Source organism: Epinephelus moara, chromosome 9 (assembly GCF_006386435.1).
Source record: "Epinephelus moara isolate mb chromosome 9, YSFRI_EMoa_1.0, whole genome shotgun sequence".
Lineage (NCBI taxonomy): Eukaryota > Metazoa > Chordata > Actinopteri > Perciformes > Serranidae > Epinephelus > Epinephelus moara.
Genome location: NC_065514.1, coordinates 38,560,066 through 38,582,492, shown reverse-complemented (window position 1 = coordinate 38,582,492; position 22,427 = coordinate 38,560,066). Strand labels below are relative to the sequence as shown.

Below are 22,427 nucleotides of genomic sequence, written 5' to 3'. Positions count from 1 at the left end.
ATGGACCCTTACGGCATAGAACTGAAAAAGAGTACGTTATTATGACATGTAATGAGGTACAACTGTGTAAACTCAATTCTGAACACTAAGGTTTCATTATACCAAAAAACCCACTAATAAATGAAAAATAAGTCTTTTGTCAAAAGAACTACAAAAAAACTTAGCAAATGATATAGATACATAAATATAAACACAGCAGTGTGTATCTACAACACTGCAACACTAATAGTGCCCAATTCTTTCCATTCAGGTGTCCATCCCGTCCTGTGTTGTACTCCAGATACGCCAGGAGTTTCCTGATCGGGCTGGTCACTGCGTTGGCCTCCAGCTGCCCCTTGGCTAAGTGAGAGTGTAAGCCAACCACTTCCTCCTTTGAGTGTCCCTCATACTGGGATGTCAGGTCCTTTGGGATGGAGATTTGGGGGAAGAAGAGCCTCATCAGGTCGTCTACAGTCTGTAAAATATTGAATTAAAATACTAATTTCCTTGTCTTTTTAAATTAAGTGCTTCCCTGAATCCACATTTCCTTTATATATTTCAAGTGTTGCCACAACTATTTTAAATATTTTATCTGATGTTATTATGTTGGTAATAAAAATGAAATTATTTACAAATTACTGCATGTGGGGTCTGTTTTTACAGCCTTTGCTGAGGGTAAAATTAAACTAAAAGAATACATTTTTGCTCAGATTCCTCTGTAATAACACAGTTGCCAGGGTTACATATTGAGTCATGAGGGTCTACTAGCTCTGTTTAAGTTTCTCCCTCTTTTTCATCCAACTCAACACAAGGTTTCATACTTGGTTTGAAACCTATGCCCTTAATAGGTGTTGATGACAGCTGAAAGTCCAAATGAAAGAAAATTTGTGAGTGTGTCTGTGTGTGTGTGTATATAGATATATATAGATATATATGTGTATACATATATATATATATATATATATATTAGGGTTGGGAATTTCTCTGTGATAGATGATTCGATACATATCTAGATACACGGGTTACGATACAATTCAAAAACGATATATTTTTAATACAGAACGATTCGATACAATTCGATACAGTGTAGGAACGATACGATTCGATGCGATTCGATACGGTTCTATGGTTGACATTTGTTGATGTAGACATTAATCATACATTATAAAATAAAGAAGCCAATTCTATAAAAGTGACATTCTTACAGTATTTTCAAATTTGTAAAAGACCACATCCCCAAGCATTGTTGCTGTATGGCACTGGCAAAAATAAAATAAAAAGACAAACAACAACAAAATCACATGTCAAATGTATTTATTATTAGACATGGACCAAAAAAAGACTTGCTGAATGAACATCATTTTGTTGGATGGGATCAATATAAAAATGAGAAGAAGTTTTAAACTTTAAGTGAAGTGAACTTTAAGTAAATTTTAANATAAATAAATAAAATAAAAATCAACCAGCCACCCTCCTCCCCTGACAAGTAAAGAACAGTCCCTAAAGTGCGCTGAGGTTTGTGGAAATGTGAACTGCTCGTTTCTCCTCTGACACGCCACATCAGCATCAGTAAGTGATTAACATAGGGGGGGGTCAAAATAAAATAAATAAATAAAATAAAAATCAACCAGCCACCCTCCTCCTCTGGTAAGTTAAGAACAGTCCCTTCAGTGCTGTGAGGTTTGTGGACCGTTACCTGCCACAAAGAGAGAAATGTGAACGGCTCGTTTCTCCTCTGACACGTCACATACCTGTGTGCCACTACGGCTCGGCTGTTCATGTACTTCTGGGCAGTTATGACACCAACGAAGAGGAAATTATTGGACCTGGAGTCGGGCTTCACGGTCGCCGGTGGCCATAGTGCTCCGCCGTATTCCTGTCTGTGACCCCTGTTCAACCCACAACCGGCAGGATTCGCCTTTCGTTTCTGCTGCTGGTTGAAATCTCTACTTGCACAGCGTGCTCCTGAATGATTTCTTTTGCTCGCACAAAAATATTTTTAGTCGCAAATGCGTATAAAATGCTCGCACTGTAGAGCTCTGTTAACTTATTTAACACTTAAAAACAGTGGAAAAACAAATCACTGTAGCATAAATAAACAAATCTAGCCTAAGGGTAAAAAGAAATAAATAATAACTTTCACTGCTTAAAGATACTCAATAACTCAGCTAATACCTGAAATGTCAACAAACCACTGCAGCAGCATATTGAGTGCCAGGTGGCCAGCGCGCACCATTATTGGACAGTGCATGGACACTCACCCTCTTGCGATTAGACTTTGAACTTATCCACAGTAGTGGTACCGTGAGGTACCGTGGTACTATGGTACTCCAACATTATGGTATCATATGTACCGTGGTGTTTTAGTACCGCGGTCTACCGTTGGTACCAGTAGACTGTGCAACACTACTTTGGGGCTATCTTCTTGATGTACTCTTGGATTTTGGATGTTTCATCCTGGATAGTAGCTCTGATGCTCACTTGTCCTTGGCTTCCCTCTTTCCACTTAGTGTATAGCCTCAGGGTGCTGGACTCGGGGTGGAACCCTCCATGCGTAGTGAGAGGCTTTCTTGTCTTGATATCTGTGGCTACTATCTCCTCTTTTGGCCAGCTTATGATCTGAGCTGGGTATCTGATGACTGGCAGTGCATACATGTTGATGGCTCGTACCTTGTTCTGGCCATTCAGCTTACTCCTCAGGACTTGCCTTACTCTCTGGAGGTATTTGGTTGTGGTCGACTTCCTTGCGGCCTCCTCATGATTTCCATTAGCCTGTGGGATCCCAAGGTACTTGTAGCTGTCCTGGATATCTCCTGTGTTGCCCGCTGGTAGTTCGACTCTCTCAGTTCTGATCATTTTGCCTCTCTTTGATACCATCTGGCCACATTTGTCTAATCCGAATGACATCCCTATGTCCTTGCTGTAGATCCTGGTGGCGCGGATCAGTGAGTCAATTTCTCGCTCATTCTTGGCATACAGCGTGATGTCATCCATGTAGAGCAGATGGCTGATTGTTACTCCACTTTCGAAATGGTATCTGTTGCTGGTCTTCTTGAAGATCTGACTGAGGGGATTCAGGCCTATGCAGAACAGCAGTGGTGACAGTGCATCCCCTTGGTATATGCCACATTTGATGTTGACTTGGGCAATCGGCTTGAAGTTGGCCTCTAGGGTCATCTTCCACATTTCCATGGAGTTCTTTATGAAGGCCGTTAGTGTCCTGTTGATCTTGTATAGTTCCAGACATTCTAGTATCCATGTGTGTGGCATTGAGTTGTGGGCTTTCTTGAAGGCTTTCTTAAAGTCAATCCAGGCGGTGCACAGGTTGGTCTTCCTGCTCTTGCAGTCTCAGGCGATTGCTCTGTCTACCAGTAGCTGGTGCTTGGCTCCTCTGGTGTTACTGCCAATTCCTTTCTGTGCCTCGCTCATGTATTGGCCCATATGCCTTGTTATCTTAGCCGCTATGATGCCTGACAGGAGCTTCCATGTTGTGGAAAAACAGCTTATCGGTTTGTAGTTGGATGGGATTGTTCCCTTCTGGGGGTCTTTCATGATCAGGACTGTCCTGCCCTGTGTCAGCCATTCTGGGTGGGTCCCATCCCCAGCTGGTTCATCTGTGCTGCTAGGCAATCATGGAGTGCAGTTGGCTTCTTCAGACAGTATGTATAGATCATATCTGGGCCCGGTGCTGTCCAGCTCTTCATCTTTGACACTGGGCGGCAGTAGCTCAGTCCATAGGGACTTGGGTTGGGAACCGGAGGGTTGCCTGTTCGAGTCCCCGTCCGGACCAAAATATGGAGCGTGGACTGGTGGCTGGAGAGGTGCCAGTTCACCTCCTGGGCACTGCCGAGGTGCCCCTGAGCAAGGCACCGAACCCCCCAACCGCTCGGGGCGCCTCACCAAGGGCAGCCCCCTCACTCTGACATCTCTCCACTTTGTGCATGTATAGGTCCTGTTTGTGTATGTGTGTGTCTTTCAGACCTGTGTGTAATTGACAAGCAAGAGTGAAAACATTGAATTTCCCCTCAGGGGGATTAATAAAGTAAATAAACTTAACTTAAACTTAAACTTTCCTGGATGTCTGCCATTGAGATGGTTAATGGTACTTGTTCAGGGAGATTGCTGTGGCCAGATCTTAGATCCACTAGCCATTGGGCATCGGTGTTGTGTGAAGCTTCTCTTTCCCATATGCCCTTCCAGTACATTTCCATCTCAGCTCTTGGTGGGTCTGATCTGCTATTATGTCCTTGCCACTGAGAGAACACCTTGGCTGGTTCAGTGGAGAACATCCTGTTTATTCTCCAGGCTTCTACTTCTTTGGTGTATCTTCGGTGTATCTCTTCAGCCGGGTGGCTTGAAACCCTTTTGTTTTTGTGCTGTTTTATTATTATTATTATTATTACTATTGTTGTTGTTATCATTATAATAATAATTATTATTATTATTATTCATGAAATTTTCACCAATCATTGGAAGTTGTGTGCTGCTCAAAAAAAAATGTGAAGAAAAATTTGGATTTGAAAGGCCATCACCCTCACCATGTGTCAGATTGACTTGAAACTTGAAGAACATCGTCAGGCCAAGGGGTTCTACGAAAGCCTAAGGAGCCCTAAAAGTCCGCTTACCATATTATCCGCCATATTGTATTTTGTGAAATACACCATCTCCTCCTAAGGCGTAGGTCTGATTTGCACCAAACATTCTGTCGATCATCATGGGATGGAGCTTTACAAAAGTTGTTAGGACTTTTTAATATAAGTAAAGATTAAAAAACACGCACATCCGACAGTGAAGGTTCAGGGTGCTGGATCAAAAAAGTATAAACGTGAAAAATAAAGGGATGATCCGCACACCAATAGAAGCTCCCATAGACAAATTTATTCTCTCATAGTGTGACTTAAGTCTGAGGCTGAGCCTGCTGGCTCGAAACGTCACACTATGAGAGAATAAATTTGTCTATGGGAGCTTCTATTGGTGTGCGGATCATCCCTTTATTTTTCATGTTTAGGACTTTTTAATATGTCATTGTGTTTTGGTGATATTGACCAATGAACTTTATAGGGGGCGTGGCTCAGCACATAAATGGATTTTACTCCTTAACCATTAAGCCAATTGTCACAAAACTTGTTGAAAATGTCGACATAAGTATCTGAATCACATTGTACGAGTTTGATTCAAATCAACCAATAGGGAGCGCTACACATGCATCATAATCAGCCTATGGTATTTGTACAAAACTTGGTTTGCTTCATCTAGGGTCATGTCTCAGCTGATGCACAAAATATGAAAATTATTGCTTAAAGGGGGTGTGGCTTATTACGTTAAATCTAAATTTCAAGACATTTCACAGTCCATACTACCCTGGAAATCCAGAGTTCTCCCGAGAGCACAATTTGAATTTGCCCAGCGAGTCACTCTGGCAATCAGTAATGATGCTCATTACCCATGCCGTTGGAGCCGAGCTGCACCAAACACATCGGTGTATCTGATATATGCGGGCCAGAGGTGAGCTAAACAGATGACGACAGCACTGCGACGACGAAGTCTGGAATCAGTCAGTAAACATTGCAAGATGGCTACGGATGAACACCAGTTGTTTGAAACGGCTTTGGCCGCTACAATGAACGAGTTAGACTTGGCTTTTTCTCTAAAAGAGGAACAGAAGACGGCGCTTGAATCTTTCCTTTGCAAGAAGGGCATTTTTGCTATTTTGCCGACCGGATACGGCAAGAGTCTAATCTACCAGTTAGCTCTGCTGGTAGCTAAGTTCTAAGTTTTTTGTCTGATTGGTCGTAGTGTTATCCAATTGTGTGCAGTGATATTTTTAAATGCATGCTTGGTGCCGCCCCTTGAGTTGGGCCATTTTCATTACTCATAGCCAGACCCTAAATCTTTCTAGATTTGGGTCTGTATTTCCAGGCTAAGTCCATACTTCAAAAAATCATAATAAATCACCAGTGTGTCCTACACAGCTGAATTTTTTTCAGCACATCCACTGAATGGTGACAAAACGTTGTCGCACTGCAACCTATAGTCAATTCAGAAGTCCATCACTCTATATTTTTAAGAATATGCAGTATCAATTAACATTAATATCTCCAAAAGTCTTCATCTAAATGCAACCACTATTGCCACAAACTTTGGATACTAGATGTCACATGTTTCAAATAGTGTTCAGATCGCTTTAACGGTTAGCTCACAGTCATGTTCATTATCTTGTTGTAATTACTACTGTATGCACAGCGTTTTCTATTTTATCAAATTTTTGACCAAATGTCACCAAAATATTTGACAATATACCTGAAATCAGCAGAATGATGTGAGATTATTTTCAGAATTTTATCACCAACTGTTTTACTGTTATAGATATCTGATTGCTTTTTGAAGATATTCATCAATAAACTTTAAAGGGGGCGTGGCTTAGCAAATGACTCCACAACGTTTGGGCCAATCATCACAAACCTTGCAAGCAATGTCTTAAGAGGTTTCAGGTGCATATCCTTAAAGCTTCATTCACACTGACCACTAGGGGGCAACACAAATACAAAAAATGGGCATGCAGTAACACAAATCAGACTAAAAATCAGAAATTGATTGTCCAATCATTACAAAACTTGCAGGCTAAGATAAGATAAGATAAGATAAGATAAGATAAGATAAGATAAGATACACCTTTATTGATCCCATAATTGAGAAATTCCAGTGTTACAGCAGTCAAGGAGAAAGAGTCTGATTAAAGATTTCAAATTTAAACTTAAAAAACTTGAATAACTAGGCATGCAAATAAGTACAAAAATACAAGAGACGGCGATAAATAACAATAACAATAATAATAATAATAATAATAATAATAAAAATAATAGGAAGTGGATAATAATTAGCAGCAGTGAATGAAAATGAGCAGTGGATAAAGGGAGCACATCTAGTGCAAGTGATTGTATGTGCAAAACAGCAGACAGCTGTGGTGTCCATAAAGTGTCCAATTAAATAATAATTATGAAACCTTTATTCTGAAATCGGTCAATAGGGGGTGCCACAAGTTCCAAATAAGTGCAAAGGCCTTTCACAAAATTCGGCCATAAATCTGTGAGGGTTTTTTCAAACATCACCAAACTTGGTGGACTTTTTTAATTAAGCCATTAATGCATGTCCAAAAATGTTTCTGCAGTTGACCAATAGGAAGCGACAGTGCTTCCAAAGAAGAACGTGGCCCAATAAAGATTTGGACATAAATGAATGAGCATCTGTCTGATTGTCATAAAACCTGTTGGTAATCTTTTAAGCAGGTGTCCTGAACTGTCAAAGCTCTTTATTCTACCCAGCTCTCAAGTTTTAAATTTCCATGCTGGCTTGAACCCCGGTATTGCCGCTTGCGGCTATATTTCTTATGTTGTTGTTGCTGTTCTAGCAGATCATCTGAAGGTACTTGGCAACTCGATCCAGGATATGTCGGAGGCTCCAGATTTCCAATTTGCTCACGATCTTCCTTTTCAGGTCAGCTGCTCTTTCATTGAGGCTGTTTGTATCTACTGGGGCTTGGTACCCAATCTCGCATTGTGGGGGGATGATAAAATCCCCCTTCTGACCTGGCGTCCTGGCTCCCCTTTGCCGTAGCACTGTTGTAGTATTTCATTGATCTCTAGTTGTGATAGTAGTTGGCGGTTACAGATGTTGGAACTCTGTGCTGCCAGATGTTTCTTAGTTTCTTCTTGATTGTGGGTTTCGAAGTATCCATAGGTCCCACATTCTCTGCATATATCCCCTCTCTCTGGGGTTGCTGGTATAGTAGCATCCATCAATTCCATGTTCTCCGCCCTTGTCCATATATATCTTGTTCCAGTAACCCATTCGCCATCAGATTGCCCTGGTTTCAAATGACAACTGACGCGGACCTTGTTGACACGGGCAACGTCCGAGCCAGTATGACTCTATCTGTATTGTAATACAATTATTATGTAGGTCGGCAGGTATAGCATTAGGAGTCTTGCCTTAGGACCCTTACTGGATGATGTCCGCCCTGGCCGGGATTCGAACCCCGACCTCCCGTGTGAAAATTGGTAGCACTAACCACACTGAAATATGAAAATATATATACATATATATATATATATATATATATATATATATATATATATAGATAGATAGATATAGATATACACACACACACACAATTTTTTTCCTGCTCTAACATCATAACAAAGTCAAAAGCATGTGATAATGTGGTGCAGAAATGTATATCCTGAAGCTTTTGGGAAACAGCATATCAGTACTGTAAAATATTTTCAGGTACTGTATCTCAAGAACAAAAACACATATAATTTCTGTGTTACGTACCTTTGCTTCTCAGGTTGCTCCCTCAGAGTAGCCCTGTAGGGCTATGTGCTAATCACTACCATCTTTTGAGATGCCACAGACTGTGTGCCCACTGAGACGGTTTGTGGAGGGTCCGTTTGGCATCCTGGCTGTAGTGGTGTTGAGCAGCAGGGCCCCGCTGTGATGTACTCTAAAAGACAAATGAAAATCAAGCATCCTAAACTGATATTGCACCAAATGAAAACAGTCAACATTACTACTACTTTTATCAATACTCCTTATCGATTCGGTACTTTATTGGTACTGTTGTCTGTCCTTTTCATTTCTAAATAATTGCTTTTTAGAAAATATATTAATAAAAAAAAAATACATGCAGAACAGAATTATTGAATATTTTGAATATAATTAAATGTTCTTTCCAGAGCAGCAACAGTAATTTTTACAACAGCAATGTCACTGTATAAATAATATTCCTGACATCACAATACTGATTGAGGTTTAGTTTTTAGTAGTCACTATAAGTCATTCTTCCTGTCCTCTGTTCTGCTCCCACTCTGCTGATGTGATTCACTGTGTACCAGTAACACTGGTGCTGGTAGAGAGCTGTCTCAGCCAGCAGCTAAGTTTAAAAGTATCTGCCCAATTCAAACTAAGTTAGTCTACATACAGACAGCTGCCATTTGAGCTTATTAGCAACAATTTATTATTAGCCAAACTGGTGTGCTGTCCTTGTGTAAAACATAACGTTGGTGTTGGTGGATGAGAGACTGTGGACAGAGCATACTGAATGTCACTGGCTACATGTGTACATGTTTATGCTTGCTGAACACATGTATTGATGAAGTATTGGCTTCTTACTCACCAAGGTTTAACTGCACTTACAGTAACGAGTGTAGCTACCGTCAACTTGAGTAATTTTTTTCACTTTGTTTCCACTGCGGCTGCTCGTCTGTTCACTGGTTACCTTGTGTGTGTATGTGTGTATGTTTAGGAGTTCAGCCCCGGCACAAAGCGCAGATGAGAGACTGCAAGATGATAATGAATTAAATCAAAATGTGCAGATAGTACAGATAAAGAAACATACCATATGTCGACCCTTTTGTCAATATGGACATGCTGCACATTGTTAGCTCTGTTAAATTCTCAACAATTTAATCATTAAATTCATCTTACCGAGACTAGCAGTTTAACTTAACGTTACTGCATGCTGTGTGGCAAATGCGTTTCAAAACAATAACGTTGGTTAGCCAGTTAGCCAAGGCCTATAGCTATAATGCTGTGTAAAACACAAAGGAAAAGGGAGAAAGCATAAAAGGTCCTCCTCAAAAGCCGATTCACAATCAAACTCGTGCAGCCACAAATTCTGACAAATAAATGAAGGTCTTAATTCGACCCCAGGTCTGATTGCTGTCGCATTGTCGGCTTAACGCTTGAGCTAGCGGTAGTAGCTGCTTAGCTCGGGCATCACATAGAACATAGAAAATGTTTCAACTTTTGTCAATATGGACATGCGAAAAATTGTTAGCTCTGTTAGAGTCTCCACAATTAAATCATTAAATTCATCTTACTGAGACCACCCAGTTGGCAGTTTAACTTACTGTACGCCGAGTAGCAAAAGCATCTCAAAACAACAGCTTTGGTTAGCCAGTTAGCCGAGACTTACAGCTAAGCACTGGGTGTACAGCCTAATGTTAGCTCCTACAGCCATCTACTCCACACTTAAAGACTCTGTAGCAGCTTCCTGGTTTGTTTTTACACAACAAGTTCACAACTCATAAAGCATACTTACAGGTTGTGATCCCAAATCTCCAGATTTGCCCAACAAAGTGGGAACTGTCCCGTCTTTCAAGTGAAATCGCTTTGAAAATCCAGCTGTAAACTGTTGCCAGTTTGTGAAACAATCATCAGATAAATAGAGGGAACACAATAAAATGTCCAGGTTGCATTGAGGAGGAATTGTATTAAAAATAAATTCCAACCACTTCGTGTTTGCTCCTTCATCCTTTGGCAGTCCAAACAAGGGCAATTTTTGGTCACAATGAAGAAAGCAGCGTCTCCTAGACATGGCATCTCCTTAACAGCTTCTCAACAGTTCAAACTCTGCAGCCTCTGCTCCGGCTCTGCTCAGAGCAGGTGTGTTTGGGGGTGCAGCTCAGTGGCCAGCAGGCAGGCACTGTGTGCATTACTAATTTGTACATTGTTAGGAAATAACTTTGCGGAAGAAAAGGCGGGAAATTCAAACAGGCTGTTTCAGGTAGGTCAGGAGCTGTGTGTCTGTGGGGAGACAGACCTCCCTTAAGCCTGGACTTATTTTTATTTATTTTTTTTACTTAGCAGACCTTATAGAGGCAGAAAAATGCTATATACACACTAAAGAAGAGGGAGAACCCCAAAAAGCATAACCGGTCCACTTTAATATATTGAACTGTTACAGTGATAAAGTAAATTCAGTAGGCATTAGGCTACCTATTAAGCCTTTTAGTACAGTAAAGAAAAATAAAGGATTTTGGCCGCATAAAAAATACCTCAAATAGCTGTCAATATCAAATAAAACTTATTTAAAGCTACAATCTCTAAGATCTCCTTTGCGTTGTCTTTGGTGGCACCTATGGAGATAAGCAGTGGCTGTAGTGTATTTGTTGGCAGACTGGCTTGAGACCAGACTCAGTTTATTTGGGTAAATTGTAAATGGAGCTGCACTTACATAGCGCCATGCTAGTCTTCCAGCTACTCAAAGTGCCTACTACAGAGTCACATTCACCCATTTACACACTGGTGGCCGAGGCTATCCCACAAGCTGCCACCTGTTACTCAGTTTAAATACACTCGCACACCAATGGCACAGCCATCTGCAGCAATTTGGGGCTCAGTATCTTGCCCAAGGATACTTAAACATGTGGACAGGAAGAGCTGAGGATCAGACTGCTGATTATACAATAAGTGGACGACCCACTATACGACCTGAGCCACAGCTACTGTTATATCAGCTCGTCTTATGAGTCCTGCAGCTGGCAAGATGAAAGGGTTACCATAGGATAGAAGAGTTGCATGTGTGTGTGCATGTATGTATGTTTTGGTGTGTGTGAGAGCAGATTACGACCTGGCGTCCACATACGTGGACATCACATTTTTGGTTGTCTGCACCATAATACTTAATTCTGTGTAACTGGAACCTGTTGTCCACAAATGTGGACACTTACACTGCCATCTGGTGGTGACTAAAGAGAAAAACACCTCACACAGTATTTTCAAGATGGCGGCCAACTCATCAGAAAAGTCAGGCAGCCACACCCGACCAAAACGTCAAAAAGGTAAAAAACATAACAGAATTTCATTGTTGATTCTTGTTAAGGTATGGATAATAGTGTTGTATGGTTAATATGGCATGCAAATTTGACAAAAGTTTGTAACAGTAAAGATCTACCATGTTGCAAAATCCACACGTGGACAGTGGGACTCAGCCTCGTTGAAAATGTAAAAATGTTAGCAAAGAATGTCAGTGTGAAAATGTATTTTGGGAAGATTTTGTTAGAAAACATTAGTTTACAATAGTTTACAACATAAATAAATTGACACTGTATGTGTGATAAATAACTTTACATTGATTCTTTGATTTTTCTCATGATATCATTTCCAGAGCGTATTCCTCTGTCAAAGGCACTGGAATTAGTACTGGAGACAATTGCTGGGGACAACTCAGAGGTAGAGGAACTGTCTGAGGATGCTGATTACCATCCTCCACAACAAGAGCCAAGCAGCAGTGAGGAGAGGAGTGGGAATGAGGACCCCATTCCACAGCCCACTGAGGCCAGCCGGGGACGTAAATGTCTCCGTGGTGAAACTAATGGTGAGCCAGTGATTTAGTTTGTTCTGCATAAAATCACAGTAACAGTGGAACTGAAACATACAGTTGCCAAAGAACAAGATGCACTGTGTTGTGTCATTGTTGCAAGGGGCTAATTTACAACACCAGTCTACAGGTTATCGTTCAGACCGTAGCATTGCCATATCATGCATTCCCAGACGTCATCCCGCTGTGGGTTGAGTCTGAAGGCCCAAACGATGACTCTGAAGAGCCAACACCAGGACCACCTGTTCTTACACGTTGAATTCTTTATGTGATATCTCTGGCAATACACCTCAGTGAATCCCATGTATGGAGATATGTGTAAACTTACTTTGCAATATTTTCCTTCTGATTCTGTTTCTGCAGGACGTGGGGTGCGCTGGAGGGCTGCTCAATTGACACCAAACCTAGCCCAATTTGAGCCTGAGGAGGAAACTGAGCAGGACAGAGAAGGATGGACTGCACTGGACTATGTGAACCATTATATTGATAAAGATTTGATGAAACTGATTGTATACTGCTCCAATGCTACGGCACTAGCTCGGAGTGGGTACCCACTCAACACAACAGTTGACGAGGTGTATCATTTCTTTGGTGCCTCAATTTTGATGTCCTGTGTGCCATACCCACAAATCCGGATGTACTGGTCCAGTACGTTAAGATTCCCAGCCATCACAGAAAGATTCACACACAACAGATTTTTCAAACTGAGGCAATCAATAAAGCTGGTCATTGATGATGACATTCCAGAGGACCTGAGGGGGTTTGACAAATTCTAGAAGGTGAGGCCTTTTCTGGACTGCATTCTGAAAGGCTGCAGGTTTCAGGCAAGACCCGAGTGTGTTTCTATTGATGAGCAGATGATACCATTGACAGGACCTTGTCCATATCGACAATATCTGCCAATGAAGCCAAATCCAGTTGGCATGAAAAACTTTGTTTGTGCTTCAGCAGAAGGCATCATGCTCGACTTTGAGTTGTATCAGGGTGCAGATGCACTGATTGCGCAGGTTCAGGAACCAGGGGAACTGGGTTTGGGGGGGCTTGGTCATTGATCGTCTCTCTGAAACTCTCCGTCCTGGTAAAGGTGTACTGTGTTGGGGTCAACATTTTTAGGCCTCACCAAGGGACACCAAATATGTTGGGGTCAACACATTAGGGCTTCACACGGAGGCACCAAATGTGTTGGGATCAACATATATTTACCTCACACAGCGGCACCAAAATGTTGGGATCTAATTGGCTGTCGGAAATAATTAATAATTATTAATAATAATTAATAATTATGTTAAATAATGTGACTTAATTAACATTAAATCACCTCATGGGGCACCATTCCCGTAAAGGGAAAAATGATAGCCAGTTAAAGATATCAGTCTCATGAAATACGCGTAACTATTAATTTGGAGTTTTGATTAATAATTAAATTAATGACAACAACCAAAATTAACGGTAACGCCTGAAGGACCTCAGAGTTCTTGACGCAGCAGAGGTTGACTATTCATTCAGTCTTGTGCAACATTAATCAGACAGCAGGTATGATTCCAAAGAATTATATTTATTCACAAACTAGCGAAGCAAACCAAAACACACATATATTTATTCACAAACTAGCGAAGCAAACCAAAACACACAAATTCTAGCTAACTATATACAAGCTTGGTGTGTGTGTGTGTGCGTGTGTGTGTGTGTGTGTGTGAGAGAGAGAGAAAGAAGAGAAAGACAAAGGCGGGTGTGGTGATTAATGAGCCGTTTGGCCTACAAAACAATATGGCTGACAACAGAGGACTACCAAAATGGCTGAATCCAGGCTTGCTTCAGGTCAGGGGAGGTGTTTGTCTGACCGTGTGGACAGGACAAAGGAAAAGAAGCGGGAACTTTGAGATGCCTGTTTGGGTGTAGCTCTGGTGAAAGCCTATTTGTTAATGAATCTGTGTCAATGTGACGTATGTTGCAAATGGTCTGGATTAGTGCAGAGATTGTTTAGTTGTGTGCAACAATCTGTTTGTGAACAGTATTAGCAAACTAAACACTTAGCTTTGGCGAAGCCAACTAATCAATGACCTAACTGCAAACTATCACAACAATAACTCAATGACAGCATTAAATCACATACAAGTTAAACAGTCTTGCTTAGCCTGTAAAGCTGTGATAAGCTATGCCCAGTTTTTACGTTACCAATCCTTGAATGGATGGGAGAAAGAGTCACTTGGTGGTGTGCTGCTTTGTTAGCCGGCAGAAGAAGGCTGGGAAGATGGTTCCAGGTGCAGTCTTTGTTGGGTCCTTTGTTCCAAAGGTGAAACTCCGAGGAAGCTGGTCGCTCAGGGTTTAGCAGAGTTAGACGCTGGGTGCTAACTCACTTAGTTCCTTGTTGCTGGAAAGCTAGTTGCAAACCTTGTGTTTGCAAGAGAGTCTGTGATCAATTGCCCTCCCTTTAGTGGTTTGGGGCTATGGAGCAAGGGTCTGGGCCTCTGCTGTTCCAGGCCCAGCCGGAAAGAGGTGTGCACTGCTCCGCAGCTGTAGAGCAAGAGAGAGAGATCTGTTTGAAGGGAGCAGATCTTTGCAGGCCTGTGACATCACAGAGTCACATGTCACTGTAAAAGTCCTGTCCAATCAAGTTGTGAGACTTGTGTCTCACTGAGGTGTGAGGTGAGACCTCCTGTGGAGATCGGTGTCACATAGCTCTCTTTGTTTGGAGAACAAAGAGCATGCAGAGGAAAAAGCCTTTAAATCTCCAGTTTAGATTTTACCAAATGATAAATCATCTGTGGTCCTGTGAATCCCAACAACTGCAACCGATTCTTCACATCCATCAAAGCTGTGAATTGAATAATGGAGAAGCAAATGTACTTGACTGGTACAGTTATCAAGAATCAGATTTCTGAAGTAGTACAGAAGCTACCAAGTGACAAAACAATGAAAAAGAATGGAAGAGGCACCTCAGCACAAGTTACCACTGAAGATGGGAACATTTGTGTTGTAAAGTGGTATGACAACAAACCAGTATTGATGCTGTCTGTTGCTCATGATGCACAGCCTGAAGACAACTGCCAGCGATGGAACAAGAAAGAGAAACGATATGTGACTATCAGATGACCAAGTGTTGTCTGTGAATACAACAACAAGATGGGTGGGGTTGATATCATAGACAGGATGATCAGTAACTACAGGATAAGCGTCCGTACCAAGAAGTGGACGCTTCGGATGCTCATGCACTTTACAGATGTTGCTTTGGCCAACAGCTGGCTACTGTACCGCCAAGACCACACAGCATGCCGCACACCAAGAAAGGGCATCATGCAATTTCTTGAATTTCGAATGGAAGTGGCTAAGACATTCTTGGCCCAGCATAACAATGTACAGGAAGACAGTACAGACCTCTCAGAGGAGGAAGACAACACAGACCATTTTGAGCCAGAAAAAAAACATCCCATGAGGGAAGTCCCCCACATCACCCTCTGCAGAAGGGCTAATGCACATCTTCCAGAGGTGGTCGACCTGAAGAATGCAGTGCGCTGCAGAGCGACAGGCTGTCCTGGGAGAACTTGAGTCCGGTGTGTAACATGCAAGGTGTTCTTGTGCTTGCAAGCTGCATGCAACTGTTACACAGGCTTTCACACAGGTTAAGTGTGATCAACTGTTCCCACAGAAAAAAAGGACATTCCTAACAATGTTCTTACAAAAAAGTAAAAACAAAACATAAGAAAATTGTCAAGGTTTTAGGATATGCTGCATGTTTCTTGTAAATTTTGTTTTTCCATATCCACGTTCAGAACATTCAGTAACATTCAGTTACATTATGCAACAGTGACAATGAAAAATGTTGAAAACAGCATTCAGGCTGAAAATAAAAGAGATTGCACTTTGTTAAACAATGGTGTCTTGATTGTGTTCTGAGGAAACTCAGACCGAGTGTCCCCATGTGTGAATAAATTTTTTTCAAAAAGAGCTTCATGTTCAAAGATAATATCTGGTTATTATCTTTATTGGTTCCTCCTAACCCCAAATAGCTAGAAGAAATCTAAAATGCAAGCCAAACCAAAGCCCAGGTCTTAGGAGGTTAATGTCTGTATGCCACTGGTGAGTTTTCCTGGTATTGTTGCCGCAGGCACCCAGTTCATAAAACTGCAAACACAATGGCTTTCATCAGGGCAGTCACCATTGTGTTACCTCATTCCGTTATAATGACTTACCAGACATTTATTCAAATGAAAATCTTTAGGATTAGTATTTTAATTTGAACTTTTATTTATTACTTTGTATTAATTACAATGACACATTCAAAAGTCTTTTCTAACAGTTGTATTCCCCATGCTTTTTTTCAGTCTCCACAAATAAAAACACTTTAAGTGAGGCCACGCTGGCTATTGTACCTGTTTTTTTTTACGTAGCACGTGTCCATTGTGATGTGTAGCCCATTTTAGAGCACTGGTTATTTGTATCTGGTAATCTTGAAAAGCCCGTATCTGAAACAAGGTGATCTAATTGAATGTTACTTTGATAAACTAGCACAAAAGTAAGATGGATTATCTGATCCTAGAAAGCAAAACATGAGACTCATCCTGATCCAGATTTAATGTTTTGAACGAGAGAATATCAGAGCTGGTATACTGGTAGTTCTGATTTGATTTCTTGTGTCTCCAGGTAACTGCGCACACTACCAGAAGGGAGGGTGGTGGTATAACGCCTGTGCTCATTCCAACCTTAATGGTGTGTGGTACCGCAATGGGCATTACCGCAGCCGTAACCAGGATGGGGTATACTGGGCCGAGTTCAGAGGAGGAGCTTATTCTCTGAAGAAAGTGACCATGATGATACGACCCAATGCCAACACCTTCCATTAACACTTAAAAAAAAAATCTCACAGGGGTTTCCATTTCTTTATCACAAAAAGTATGAATTCTTAATTTTAAATGTCAGTCTTTCTTTTTAGATTTTTTTTTGTTTGTTTTTGCTATTGGTTGCTTTATGCTGATAATATAGCTTGAAATTGCAAAGGCTCATGCTGTAATGCAATAGGAGCTGTGCAGCATTTTGTTATTTTATTCATCCTACAGGCATAGATTTTTGCTTTTTTTTATTATTATTATTAATAATAATAATAATAATAATGATAATACATTATGTCCCCCCAGGATTTATGCTTGGTCCGGGTGGGGTGGGACAGGAGGTTGGCATCAGCAGAGTGGAGTGTGCAGGTGGGAGCGTGATGATGGAGGAACTCAGACAGGTAGGGTGGGGCCTGGTTATTGAGGGCTTTGTATGTTATGAGGAGGATTTTTAAGTGGATTCTCTGGGGGATGGGGAGCCAGTGGAGCTTATGGAGAACGGGGGTGAGGAGGTCACGGGTGAGAGAGTGGGTGAGTAGCCGAGCAGCAGAGTTCTGCATATACTGGAGCTTATTGAGGGTTTTTGAAGATGAGCCATAGAGTAGACTATTGCAATAGTCCAGACAGAAGGTGATGAAGGCGTGGATGAGGGTTTCTGCAGCTGAGGAGGAGAGGGATGGACGGAGGCGAGCGATACTCTTGAGGTGAAAGATGGCTGTTTTGGCTATGTTTTTAATGTGCTGGTCGAAGGAGAGGGATTGATCGAGAATAACGCCAAGATTTCGGATGTGAGGGGAGGTGGATACTGCGGAGCCGTCAATGTTAAGGGTAAAGTTATGGGTCAAATCAACATTGCACACAAATCAACAAAAGCACAGACAAACATACATTAAGTGAATGTAATATCTTACGTGTTCTGCTCTGTGTGGGCTTTTGGAGATTTTGTTTATAACCTGATTTTGATGATGTGCATATCAAAGACTTCTGCATACAATACAATATAAAATTTACAAAAGGATTTCTTTATCTGTTATGTGCTGAATGAAATCACATTGCAAAGACAAAGAAATTTACACCAATCAGCAAGAAAATAAAACCAATGACAGGTGAAGTGAATAACTTTGACTATTTTGTTCCAATGCATTGTTCTGCCCCCCCAGCGTGCTGCTTTTTTCTGCTGGGAGGACACTGCCATTGGGGAGTACTGTTACCATGAGGAGGGATAATTGGTCTGCAGCGGTGTTTGAGTGGGTGGAACATGTCAGGTGGTATCCACATGAATGCCAGAAGCAAGGGTTTCCCAGCAGAACAATGCATTGGAATAAAATAATCAGTCATTCACTTCACCTGTCTGTGGTTTTAATGTTTTGGCTGATCGGTGTATATCCAAAAATCAAAAATGTCTGCTGGCAAAAAACTGGCACTTCAGGTAATTACTAGTGCTTATATTATATTCTGTAAGTATGATATATAGAAGGATCAGTTCTACAGAACATAAACTGGTTATTTATTTTTGTAACAATTTCCTAAAAGATTGCAGTAAATCTGTCTAATTTGTCAGGATATTCTACTTGTCAAGTCCTTCGCCTCTTAATGTCATCCAATATTTGGGTTTGAAAATAGTTCAGTGAGGTTTAGAGGTGCTGGTAGGTGTATTTTTTTAAACTCTGGGCAGAACCAGGTTAGCTGTTTCCCTGATTTCCAGTCTGTATGCAGAGCTATTTAACCACATCCTGACTCAGCTCTGTACTCCTTCAACTATTCTTCAAAGTTACCAGCACCAAGGTAACAAGATCCACCACACATGGATATTGTGAAATAGATTAAAGGCTTTAAATGTAGACAGGATTCACAAAAATACTTTTCACAAATAGACCATTATTGCAGGATTTCCAGGTTAAAGCAGCTTCTCTATATTCAAACAGTAACCAGCAGTTCAGTGTGGACAACTCAGTTATTCCCTCCACCCTCAAAAGGTTTTCTGGTCTGTTGAAAGGAGCAATTACTATATTAGTGTGCAGATACTACCAGATATTCTGTGTGTTAATTAATTTTTAATTAATTGTAATTAATTTTTAATTAATTTTTTTAAATAATTAATTTTTATAGTCTGTATGTTGTCAATCTTGCAATAAACTATGTATGACTGTTTCCAGTGATCTCATTTCAATCAGTTCTATTCTTTAATGATACATTTAATACCTGAGACACTAAGAAATTCCTCCAGCCTCCTCCTTCTTTCTCAGGTAGGTAACCTCAACAATTCCATCACTCCGACCACCCAAAATCAAAGCCCTCGTGCCCTTCACACATTTAGACTACAATCACAGGTCCAATTAACAGAGATGAGAGAGTACTGTGATATCATGAGCTCCATCGACATAGACCCTACGCCTTACCCTACGCCACAGTCTGACATGCATCTCCCCAGAAATGTAAGCTGAAACCATTTCCCTCAGTGGAAACAAAGCTTTTATTTACTTAAATTTTACAGAGGATTTATACTTTGGGATTTATCCCGGCTTCATATAGGCAGAGGAAATCTCTGCTCATTGCAAGGCTAATTTATACAATGTAAAATGATTAAAGTTGGTTTTCGGTATGTTCCGAATCAACTAAACTTAACAGCACTTCACAGGAACCCCGCCGTCGACTAGTGTTTTGGAGGTGTAACTGCAGGCTGACACAGACACAACACTACACAAGTATACTGTAAATGCTTAGAACGGCGTGGGCCACGTGCGTAGGCTACAGTGTAGGGTCTGCTGCACAAGTATAAATCCCCCTTAAGGAGGGCCACTGCTGGAGGAGGACCTGCCTGTCCCTGCTCTGTGTTAACCTCTTCTTAGTGGCAGAGAAGATCAGACAAGTTAGCACCAGCAGCTCAAACAAAGTCTTTGAACTAACTTCACAAGCACAGGAGTAATAAAGTGTACTAAGTGCTGAACTGCTAACTTTGCAAGAACAAAGCGCGATTACTTTCCTCCACCCTCACAGTTGGAACAGAGGACAGCAATGGAGTGGACATTTGTTTAGACAGCTCCATACATAATAATTTTAAACACAGATTTTTTGGGGACTTTACGGCCTAAACTTTACACACAATACCTCCTAAACCTGTCCCCAAGAAGAATGACAAAACTGCACTGAAAGAAACAACACTGGACGTGTGTTTGAGCGAGGAAAGGACTGACTCGCTTGCGAAAATCCACGAGGCAAGTTTTGCAACAATGGGGGCTGGCTCCACAGCACCATCAAAGGAATCTTCACCATCAGACCTGCTTCTTGCCATCACAAACTTAGACAAAAAAACTAGAAGCAAAGTTTTCAGTCTTTCATCTCAAATTCAAAAGCTTAAGTCAGATGTTACAGAGACCAGAGAATGTGTCCTGTCACTTGAAACTGGTGTTAACAACCACGACACCTGGCTAGATGAGTTGAAGTCCCGCTGTAGCTCCCTTAAGTCCGAAGATAAACACCTGAAACCCAAACTAGAAGACCTAGATCCTAATCCAGATCCAGATTACACAACATCCGAATTGTCGGGATTCCCGAGGGTGTCAAGAGAGGGCGAACTACAGAGTAGAGGGCTGCATTGGGATTGGGTCCCGTGGGACCCAACCCAAATCTTGCGGGAGCGGGCGGTTTGAACTTTGCTGCGGGCGGCTAAAAAACCCACTGCGGGATCGGGATATAGCATATAGCGACAGGATGGAGTTAACAAATGTTGTGGAAAAGAAGCTCAAACAAGGTCTGAAGGCGCACTGAGCCCTCTACTTCCCAGCGCTCTCAAAGCTGGCACGTTTCATCTTCAGTATCCCCGCATCCAGTGCGCCTTCAGAGCAGGCCTTTAGTGTCTGTGGGCGCATCTTGGAAGAGAGACGCACGGGATTGGGACCGCAGTCGGTCAGCAACATTCTCTTCCTCCACAGCAATATTATGGCCAAGTGATTCATTTGTTAAATTCATTCGTTTCATTCGTTAACTTTGTTTATTTTATGTTATTTATTAGTGTTATTTGAGCCACTCACAGCCTACTCTCGTTGCTATTTGTTAATTACATAAAGAGGCGTGATGATGCCGGTGTTATTGAGCATAGGCTTTATCTTTATCTCATTAATGTTTCTTATTCAGGTCTCTCTTAGAAAAGAGACCTTAACCTCAATCACTGCGTGATTATATAAAGGTAGAAAAATAAATAAAATACAGAGGAGGAGAATAGAATATGAAACAGCCTTTATTTCATTAAAAACTAAATGAAAACAAAGAAATAGGAGCGCTATTCCTGACCAGTGCGTCAAAAGACATGCAGGCCAGGGAAACGAAACAAACAACCCCATGAATCTCTTTATTAATAGCCTATAAAATGACTGTTTTCTCCTGCGGGACGGGAGAAGACACAAAATCAATGCAGCTCTATTATTGTGCGGGCATAAATTCTCAGAGTTTTGTGGGAGCGGGCGGGAGTGGACATACACATTGCGGGTGCGGGCGGGAGTGTAACACACACGTTGCAGTTGCGGGTGGTAATGGTCAGAAATTCAGCGGGAGGGGCAGGAGCAGGATGAAGAAAACAGTCCCGCGCAGGGCTCTACGACAGAGTTTATTACAGAGCTGATACAGTCTCTACTGGGAAGGGAACACTTCGGCATGGAGTGTATAGTTGACTGTGCTCATCGGTCTCTTGCCGCCAGACATGCCAACGGTGTCCCTTCGAGAACTCTCATCGCCAGGCTACACTACCCACAATATCAGGACCTCGTCTTGAGGCTGGCCCGTGAGAATCAGCCCATCTACTACAACAACAAGAAGATCCCCTTTTTTCAAGACCTGACCCAAGAGACCATGGACCAATGTAAACAATTCAACACCGCCAAGGAAAGATATAAAACGTCTAGAATTTGCAATGGCTTTCTGCATCCAGCTCGCTTTAGGATGATGGTGGATGGCACATCACACACATTTACCAACCCAGACTGCTGAACTTTTCCTCGCCGCACACCATGAGTCTCCACAGTAGTCACTAGACTGCACCTGCAGGCTTCATGTTGGGCAGAATGTTGTACATTCAGATAATCTGTTACTTTATCTGTATTCATTGATAAGTTCAAGGCTGTTAAAGTTGGAAATATATTCTGACATTATTCTCTGAAATAAATATAATGCTGATTTTTTATTATACTTTTTTTATTATACTATTTCCTGAGACTGAAAGTTATCTGTGTAATCACCCAGTTTCATACTGCTATGCGGATCTAGTTTGAAGTTTTTTTTTTTTGTTTTTGTTTTTTTTTCTTTTTTTTCCCTATTTGTCTGCATTGGTCTTCATAGCTTAGCGCCACAAAAGGGTGTAAGCTTCTTGTGAAGATTGATGCACTGTTAATCTTGCAGTCAAGTATTTTATACCCATAATGCGTGGTTGTGACCGTCGCCCACCCTCCCTGGAGACTAGCCTAACA

At 41.5% G+C, this 22,427-nt stretch overlaps 2 protein-coding genes across 2 annotated transcripts in view; one reads left to right on the top strand and one right to left on the bottom strand.

Annotated features, from left to right (window-relative positions):
• The window catches only part of LOC126395318 (angiopoietin-related protein 2-like), an 86,837-nt gene extending 67,493 nt beyond the window's left edge, over positions 1-19,344 (top strand). The window contains exon 5 of the mRNA XM_050052707.1: positions 16,784-19,344. Within this exon, the coding sequence (XP_049908664.1) occupies positions 16,784-16,983 (200 nt within the window). The 3' untranslated portion in view covers positions 16,984-19,344. The remainder of the gene's footprint in view (positions 1-16,783) is intronic.
• Positions 1-22,427, bottom strand: part of LOC126395343 (ras-specific guanine nucleotide-releasing factor RalGPS1-like) — a 304,495-nt gene that overhangs the window by 225,911 nt on the left and 56,157 nt on the right. The window lies entirely within an intron of this gene.